Source organism: Carlito syrichta, unplaced genomic scaffold (genome assembly GCF_000164805.1).
Source record: "Carlito syrichta isolate Samal-C Ts95f unplaced genomic scaffold, Tarsius_syrichta-2.0.1 Scaffold308846, whole genome shotgun sequence".
Lineage (NCBI taxonomy): Eukaryota > Metazoa > Chordata > Mammalia > Primates > Tarsiidae > Carlito > Carlito syrichta.
Window position 1 is genome coordinate 440029 of NW_007252942.1, and position 10150 is coordinate 450178.

General features: G+C 37.1%; 1 protein-coding gene across 1 annotated transcript in view; it reads left to right on the forward strand.

The window, feature by feature from the left end:
* The window catches only part of TAF4B (TATA-box binding protein associated factor 4b), a 150420-nt gene that overhangs the window by 2914 nt on the left and 137356 nt on the right, over positions 1–10150 (forward strand). Inside the window, exon 3 of the mRNA XM_008066117.2 lies at positions 8909–9054. Coding sequence (XP_008064308.2) covers positions 8909–9054 — 146 coding nt within the window. The remainder of the gene's footprint in view (positions 1–8908; positions 9055–10150) is intronic.

Here is a 10150-nt window from a genome sequence, read left to right on the forward strand (position 1 = left end):
AGCGGCCACTGCACTCCAGTCTGGGCGACAGAGTGAGACTCCAACTCAAAAAAACTAAAACAAAAAAAGTATGTGGAAGGGGCCTTGTGAAGCAATAAAACCTTTTTGATTTTATTCACTCTTTTGTGAACCTGTGGGAAATCCTACACTATGGCCCCTTTCAGTTTTCTTTACCTCTTCTATCACTTGTTTGAGAATGATGAGCAAGGACTTGATTACTTCTTTTATGTCACAAACTGCGATACATTCTGCATCAGTCACACTCTACAAAAGCGTGTGAATTAAAAAAATAAAGTGAAAAAAGTGTGACAATTACTTCTAAAGTAATTGAGATTCTTTTTCATCAACTTATTTTCATGCTGTGACAGGGCATAGAATTTGCGTCTTTCTGAAATTCCAGAACCAGTCCCTGGATAAGTTCTTTTTTTCCACTCTTATCAAAGGGATACAGTGTACATGATCATCACCTGCACAGTTGTTACAGTGCTGCTGGGCTTCATGAAATGAGAGACTAGTCTCTTTAGTGCTCACCAAGCTTGCAAAGGCTGTGCAACCAGCTTAACGCCATAGTGGCAATGGCCTTATTCTAACTGATAGTCATGCTTGCTGCCCTTCCTCAAGGCTAGGTTAGGCTCTTCTATTACTGTTCCCACTTGTGTACTCTACTTTCATTTCTATGGTACTCTCACAGTTTATTATTATTGCTTTTGTTTTTCCGTTTGATGATGATAAGTTCCACAGAGGGCTGTGCATGGTACTGATGCCTGTAATCTCAACACTTTGGGAGGCGAGGATCACTTGAGGCCAGGAAGTCAAGGCTAGCTTGGGAAACATAGCAAAATTCTGTCTCCTCAAAAATTAAAAAAAAAAAAAAGTTAGCCAGGTGTGGTGGTGGTTGCCTGAGCCCAGAAGGTGGAGGTTGCAGTGAGTTATCATGCCATTGCACTCCAGCCTGGGTGACAAGAGCTATGTCCTGTCTCAAAAAAAAAAAAAAAAAAAAAATTCAACAGAGGCAAGGATTCTCTGTCACTAACTTTATTAGTCTCAGGCCCTAGTAAGTTACTTGGCATAGAGAATACACTTAAGTATTTGAATCCAAACATATGAGGAAAGAGGAGGGGCAATAGCGGCAGCCCCTAAGGAATTTGGAGGCCCATAACATATCAGTGTGTTGAGTTTTGACTTCTTTGCTTATTTTGCTTACAGAAGCAGTATATATTCTTGTAAAAAAATTACTAAAATGTAATTCCCATTTGAATATTATTAACAATTTTATTATATTTTTCTCATGTTAGCAGCTATATATCTTCCTTGATTTTTTTGAACTGTATAGTAGTCTACTGCATTGATGTACCATCATTTTTTGACCACTTGCCTATTTACAGACATTGATATTGTTTGTCCTACTTTCTGCTATTATAAGTGATGCTGTCATACACATCTTTACATGTATTTTTTTGGTACAGTTTTGTAAACATAGGTTTTTATAGGATACATTGATGGAAGTTAAATTGTTGTTTCAAATGTTAATAGTACAGCAGGCATTGCCAAATTTGCCTCCAAAATATTCCTTAAATACGTAATTAAAAGCATTAATAACTTTAGAAAACTACTCATGAATCTGAGAAGTCACTTTTCCGACTTTAATTAATGGTAAGAATAGATGAACCTTATAATTGAGTGAGGAAGGTAGGCTTTGAATATGGCAAAATGGGCTGGATGATATTACTAGTATATGGATTCATTACTTATTGAATAACTGTTCTTAAGAGGGCTCTTGTTAGCTTGAAGCAACTAAGTATATGATATATAGTAGCCTGAAAGTTTTATCTAGGGCCATAGAATAAGGGTGCTAATAGATAATAAGGGACTTGGAGAGGGCTTAACCTTTTGTGGAAAGTAGTGGAGTATAGCATTGTAGGACGAGCAGTGACCTTGGAGTTAACAGACGTGGACTTGACTCCCAGCTCTACTTTAATATCTTTATAATCTTGTGCAAGTTGTTAACCTTTTTCTTTCTTTCTTTGTTTTTTTTTTTTTTGAGCTGGAGTCTCACTCTCGCCCAGGCTGGATTGCAGTGGCACGCTTACAGCCACCGCAGCCTCAACCTGCTGGGCTCTGACGAGGCTGCTGGGCTCTGGCGATCCTTCTGCCTCAGCCTTCCAAGTAGCTGGAACTATAGGTACGTGCCACTATGCCCAGCTACTTTTTTGATTTCTTATAGAGACAAGGTCTCACCAAGTTGCCCAGGCTGGTCTAGAACCTCTGGACTCCGGCAATCCTCTTGCCTCGGCCTCCTGAAGTACTGGGATTACAGGCTTGAACCACCACGCCCAGCTCTTTTTTTTTTTTTTTAGTTGGGTTCTTACTCTCTTGCCTAGATTGGAGTGCAGTGGCAGGTCATGGATCCCTGCAGCCTTGACCTCTCAGGCAATCCTTCTGCCTCAGCCTCCTGAGTAGCTGAGACTGTGGCTCGGGCCACCACACCTAGCTAATTTATTTATTTATTTTTATTTATTTATTTTAAGGCAGGATTTATTGTGAGGACAGAAAAGCTCCAACAGTGAGAGAGGACCTGAGGGGTTGCTTTAATTTTTTTATTTTTGTAAAGACAAGATCTTGCTATGTTGCTCAGGCTGGTCTTGAACTCCTGGGCTCAAGCAGTCCTCTTACCTTGGCATCCCAAAGTGCCAAGGGATTATAGGTGTGAGCCACAGTGCCTGACTAACCTCATGTCAATTTTATCTCTAAAATGTGGCTCATACCTTCTTCATAGAAGTATCACAAGGACTAAATAAAGTAAGTATACAGTACCTGCATGTCACAGAACTCTGGGGAACACCGTTCTTGTGGAATACAGTGATATACAGCAGGAATGTCCTGTATATTTTTAGTACCTGTTCAGCATTTAGCTGTAGATACTCTAATTGCTATTTATTTAATATCTATTAACATCCACCAAATTTTCAACAGTCTCTAAGGATGGATCTTTAATCTCAGTGTCTACCCACCCTCATTTTTAAAATTAGAAAAATGATATTTGTCGTAGAAAATGTGGAAAACAGAAAAATTACAACAAAAGTCACAGCTTAAAACTATGAGCAAATTTTTTGACTGGGCGTGGTGGCTCAAGTCTGTAATACCAGTAATTTGGGAGGTCAAGAGGAGAGAATTGCCTGAGCCCGAGGGTTCAAGACCAGCCTGGGCAACATGGTGAGACCTTGTCTCTACAATAAACAAAAAAATCAGCCTTGTGTGGTAGCACGCCTTTTGTTCCGGCTACTTGGAAGGCTGAGGCGGAAGGATCGCTGGAGCCCAGCAGGTCGACGCTGGGGTGGCAGTGAGCGTGCCACTGCACTCCAACCTGGGCAGTGACGTGAGACTCCAACTCAAACAACAAACAAAACAAAACAAAAACTATGAGCAAATTTTTAAATCTCCTTTTTTAATGTCAACTTCATTGAGGTATAATTCTTGTTATTTTTAAAGAACCTCATTTACAGTGAATGTTGAAAAATTTGATAAAGCTATGGCTACCACTGTAATCAAGATATAGAACATTTCATTCCCCAAAGTTTTTAAGCCTCTTTGGAAACAATATGTATACTTCCTCTATTTTTACATAATTGGTATTCTGCAATACCATTTTTATGTCCTGTTTTTCTTTCACTTACCATTTTCTGTATTATGACCTCAATAGTTGAATTTTTAATGACTGCATAATCTATTAATAATTTATCTGTTGCCCATTTAGGTTGCCTATGCTTTTTTGTTTAAGAATTACTTATAAATCAAAGTAAGCCAAATGTTTTTGTATTTAGGTTGTGATATGTGTCTCAATTATTTTGTTAGGATAGATAGATAATAAGAATTGGAATTTCTGGATCAAGGAAATATGAATACTTTAAGGTTATTGATGTATTTTGTTATTTACTCATACATTTTAGTGTTAACTATATGATTGGTTCTATGCTAAGTTTCATGGATGCAATAGTAAATAAGGTAGATACAATATTTCTCCTGGAAATCAAATCAGTTTCCTGATTTCCATAGATTACACTGGTTTAACTTTTCTCCAACAAACTTGTTTATGTAATGCATGCATATATAAAAGCAGCAACAAATAATGGAATGTAAAAATTGTCTGAAATCTTATGGGCCTACTCTTAAAAGATGAAATGTGATTTAAAGATGAATTTTAATTTTAAAAGGTGAAATTTAATACAGATAAATATGGATAAATGAAAGCTCTGTTTTGGTAAATCATCCATGTAAATGGAAGATAGGGGAGATGTACCGTAACTCATAGCAAAAACCGGAATATCAATTATTATTATTATTATTTTTTGAATTGGCGTCTCACTCTGTCACCCAGGCTGGAGTGCAATCACGGCCGCCGCAGCCTAGACATACTGGGCTCAGGTGATCCTTCTGCTTCAGCCTTCCAAGTAGCTGGAACCACAGGCATGTGCCACCATGCCTGGCTAATTTTTTTTAATTTATTGTAGAGATGAGGTCTTGCCATACTGCTCAGGCTGGTCTCAAACCCCTGAGCTCAGGGAATCATCTTGCCTCTGCCTCCCAAAGTGCTGGAATTACAGGCATGAGCCACCATGTCCAGCTGTAAACTTACTGAATTATTTAATTTTTTTCTTTTGTTTCCTCCAATTCAGAAAATGAGGGAAAGAGAAAAATTTAAGTGACTTTATGCTCTCTTTAAGAGAAACTATGACATGTTGAAAAAAAGGAATTGGGCCCATAGTACTTGGGGAAGAAAATAACTTAGGATATGGTAGACACACCTAAGTATTTATAGGACTGTCCTGTGGAAATAAAAGTAGGTTTATTTGTATGGTTGTAGAGGGGACCCTTGCATCTCAGGATATGAATGGGAGGCACATTTTTTGTTCCATTATAAAGAAAGACTTTGTATTCCTCGTCTGCTTGTGAAAGAGTGACATGTGTATTTCTCCATTTTTCTAACCCTGGACTATTTATCACTGGGTTTTTTTCATTTTTTCTCGTGTCTTCTGGCTACCATCTGAAGTCATTTCCTTACCACAATACAACTTTGTTCCCACTTATCTCCTCTATACTTTTATTTGCAAAGCTGTTACATTTTTATATATTTCCAAAAATGCAACTATATACATATTATTCTATACAATAGTTTTTAAACCCAATTAAGAGAAGAAAGGAAAAGTAATGTGCATTTATGCTATCAAATAATATAATTACCTTTAACAGTGCTAAATTTGTTGTTGTTGTTGTTGTAGAGATGAGATCTTGCCAAGTTGCCCAGGCTGGTCCCAAACCCATGGGCTCAGGCAGTCTTCTCACCTCGGCCTCCCAAAGTGCTGAGATTATAGGCATGAGCCACTGTACCCTGCCTTGAATATCTTTATTTTGCCTTTGTTTTCGAACATTTTTACTATTATGTGTCCTACTTGGAGTTTGTTGAGCTACTTTGATGTTTCTAGATTGTTTTCCATAAAATTTGGGAAATTTGCAGCTATTTTTTTTTTTTTTTGAGTCAGAGTTTCATTCTGTCGCCAGGCTGGAGTGCAGCGGCACGTTCACCGCCACAGCAGCCTCGACCTGCTGGGCTCAGGTAATCCTTCTGCCTCAGCCTTCCAAATTTCTTTGAATATTTTTTCTACTTTCTTTCTCTCTGTCTCTCTCTCCCCCCCCTCCACTTCTGGTACTCATATTATGCTTATATTGGTGTCCCACATTTTCAGAGACTCTAGTTTTCTTCATTCTTTTTTCTTTTTGTCCTTTAGATTGCATAATTTCTATTGAATTGTCTTCAAGATTACTGATCCTTCTTTTACCAGTTCAAGTCTGGTGTTGAGCCCCTCTTATGAGTTTGTTGTTACTGTACTTTTTAACTACAGAATTTGTTTTTTAAAATAATATCTCTGTGATGATATTCTGTATTTGATGAGATATCATCATATCTTCCTTTACTTCTTTAAGTGTGGATTCTTTTAGTCCTTTGAACATATTTGCAATGGACACGCTAAATATTTGTTAGTTAAATATGACATCGAGTCCCTCTTACAGGTGATATCTATTGCTTGCTTTTGCCTTGTGTTTTTGTTACACTTTACTGTTTTATGGTATATCATAATTTGTTGTTAAATGCTGGACATTTTATATAATATAGTGTAGCAACTTTAAATACAGGCCCCCACTCCCTCAGGTGTGTTGGTTGTTGTTGATGTTGTTGTCGTTTTATTTTTTAAATATCTGGCTGTATGATTTTAGCAAAGTCTATTTTCTCTATAATGAGAAGTTGTTGATGTTGCTTGGGCATGAGCACTGTCATCTTTAATGGAGCTCTCTGAGTGTCTTTCTCTTCATCTCTTTGTTAAGCTGTCTGTCTTTGTTGCTGTCATACCCAGCTGTTAGGATCCACTGATTGGCAGCTGATTTCCCCATTGTTTTCAACAATGCCCTATAGCCTAACTTGCTCCGCTATCTGATCCAATTAAATTTGAGTTCCTTTACAGTGGTTGTTTTTGAAGCCAGTGCTTGAGGTTTGATCTAACTCAAGGAGGGTAAATTTGAAGAGGGTAAATTTGACCCTCTTCATTTGTCTCTGTCGGTCTCTGTCATTTTCTCTGGTAAATTAGTATACCTATGGTTTAGCTTGTATCGCTCATGAAACTACCAGACTCCTTTTAATTGCCCAATTGTATTTGAAGGTGCCCATTGCCTTGAAATTGTTTGAAATAAAGTTAGTTCCTTTTGGGAGGTATTTCGAGCAGGGGTCCGGACTGTATACTTCTCTTTGAGTGACATCCCTGCTTTAGGAATAGGGTACTGGGTGCAGGCAGTACTTTGGTCTTTTCTGGTTGTCTCTCTCAACATGGAACCTCCACCCTATGAAAGAGCAGCGAGGTGAAGGTAGTTGGGGCGCATGCATTCTCAGTGTGCCATCCCTGAAGTAGAGTCTTCATTTTATGAGTGGGAATGGGTGAAAGAAGGAAGCCCTTGAACTCCTTGCATGTATTTGTCTCAAATTTACCCTCTTCAGTATGTAGTTGGGAAGGGAATGGGACTTGAAGGGAAATGAGAAATGCTTGTGGCTTGCTTCTCCCAGGAGGAAGCTTAGGAGAGAGGGTTCAAACTGTGTTCTTGGCCATCCTGCCTGGAGTGTAGTTTCTGTCATGCTGAGCTGAGAAGGGAGAGGGAGGGAAATTGATTGAGGTTCAGATGCCACGTATTCTTGCTATTCTTACTAAGTTTTAGCAAATCTTCATTAACTGTATCATTTTTTGTATGCTTAGGATAGTTTCCAAAGACTTTGAATAGTTGTTTTTTAAAGTTACTTTTAATAGTTATGTTCATTTCACTGGGGAATAGGTTTATGGAGCTCCTCATGTTGCTGTTCTGGAAGCAACTCCAGCTATGAATATCCTTGTGTATGCCTCCTGTTGATGTGAACAAGAATTTCTTTAGTTAGAAATACTGAGTTACAGGGTGTGGTAATGGAAATCAATTTGGCATAGTCATGTAAAGTTGAACAAAATAATTGTACCAAATTACACTACCACCTTGTTGATGCACATCTCTCCGACACTTGATATTGTCATTAGACTTCTTAATTTTTGCCTTTCTAGGTAGATATAAGGTGGTATATCACTGTGGTCTTAATTCACCTTTCTCTGTCATTTGTATGTGTGTTTCTTTTGTGCATTTTGGATACTCATCCCTTGAATATATATGAACTAAAATTTTATCTTATTTTGTGACCTGTTGTTTTACCTGATGTTATCTTTTGCTAAACAAAAAGTTCTGTTAATGCAGTTGAATTTATCAAACTTTACTTACTTTAGGAAATTATTCTTTATCCCAAGTTCAGAACGATAATTTTCTACATTATCTGAAAGTTTAAATTATTTTACTTTTGCCTTTGTATCTTTAATGTATCTGAGTTTTTGGAAAGTGTATGAAATAGACATCCAAAGTATCAACCTAAGGGGAAGAAGCTGAGGTAGGATGAATATAGAGAGTTTGTTTGGGCCAAGGATGAGGACAGATACATTTCCAAGTTGCTTTTGGGAGTGTTCAGGTTCAGTCTTTGTTACAAGCAGATTTTTGAAGGCAAAAAAGGGAATAATGAGTGTGCGGATACAAAGTTGTTTGTTAAGAATTCTCATGGGTTTGCAGAAATAGCATTGATTAGTAATTGGGTATACATTGTTGGCCTGTGGGGTGTGGGTTATGGTATCTGGTATGTAGGATTGCTAGGTTACTTGTGGTAGCAAGCAGTTTCAAGAGATGATTATGTGACTCAAGAACAGGGATGAGAGGAGGAGGTAGGATGTGATTGCTGTCTCATTTTAATGCCTCTCTGGCCCTGATAATTTTAAATGACTTGGATTTATGCACACACACAGACACACACACACTTTTTTTTCCGTCAAATTTCATCTTTTCTGTATAGATAGCTAATTGACCCAGCCCTATTTATTGAATAGTTACTCCTTTCCTCGGGCATTTGCAGAGCCTCTTAGGAAATTTTGATATGACATATCCACAGAAGTCTATTTTGGGCTTTTCTATTCTATTCCATTGGTCAGCTTGTGTAGTCTTGTGCTGTTACCACACCATGATAATTTCTGCAGCTTTATAAATAATTTTGATGTCATGAATGAAAAATGTTTTGCCTTCTTTAAAAGAAGCTCACCATATGCCTAGATTTTTAATATTTTTAAATAGCTTTGAGTGAAAACATTTTTCCATATTGTATATGATAAATAGACATGAAATTCAGTATGTACTAATCACTTATTCAGAGCATTTTTACAGTGTTGAAAGAGATGGGAGAAGAAAGTATGTGATGGTTATGCTTTATTAGCTTAGAGGTCACATTTTCCCCCCCTTTTTTTAAATATAGGAACAGTTTTGATCAAGAGTAACAGCGGTCAGTTGATGTTGGTATCTCCTCAGCAAGCTGTAACAAGAGCTGAGACCACAAGTAACATAACATCAAGGCCAGCAGTACCAACGAATACTCAAACTGTCAAAATCTGTACGACATCGGTAATAAACTTGATGATTTTTTTCACCTTCCTTTGTTTGCCAACTGTTATCTTCATATAAATGTGTTTGTGTTTGCCAGTAAAAATAACTTGAGATGATTCTGCTCAACTTTTTAAATTAAGCGAATTTCTTTGAGTATGTTAATCTAGTCAAAATTTTTGGTTTTGTCATTTGATAATTGCTAAAATAATGAAACTTCAGCCTTCATACTCAAAACTTTACAGCCTTCAAACGAGTGTTCAAAGGACTGTTTGCATCTTTAATAGAATCATTCTGCTTCAGTTTTTAATTTGTGGTAAAATAGTAAGTAATGTTTCAGTTTATAGTATTCATTTTTATCCATATCTTATAGAAATTAAGAAATACAGAAATCTGCTGTAATGTTTCATTAATTTGGCATTGTAAGAAAATGACTTATTTTGCATGCATAGTGATCTTTCTAGATTAACTGAAGCCTATCTTATGTGATAGAGAGATAGAGATAAAATTATTTTTGTATCTTTTTAAATTACACAGAAAATGCTGAATGTAGTTTAGCATTTTCTTGATGACTCAGACTCTAATGAGAGATTGCATTGTTTTTTGTTTTTTTGTTTTTGTAGTAATATGGTTCTCTGCCAGTTTTTTTCATTTTTGTGTTTTCCTAATTTGATTCTAAGTTCTCAGCCAGTCCTTTTCTCTGTTATTATAGCTGTCATTAATAGCTACTCCTTTCCTGTCTAGTTTGGTTTATCCAACTGCTGTGTTTTGAAAATATAGATGAGCAGACTTTTGTTTATAATTAAATATTAAATAATAATCTGTATGTTTTCTGTATGAACCACAGTCAAGATTAAGATTTTAATGCTAAATAATATAATATTCATTTAGTTTGAAATTTTTGGTGAATGAGGTGTTTATTGAATCCGTTGCCTTCTTAGAAATATAAAATAAGCTGGGCTCAGCCTGTAATCCCGCCTCTTTGGGAGGCTGAAGTGAGTGGATTGCCTGAGCCCGCGGGTTCAAGACGTGCCTGGGCAATTTGGCTAGACCTCATTCTCTACAATCAATCAAAAAATCAGCCGGGGGTGGTAGCGCATGCCTGTAATTCCGGCTA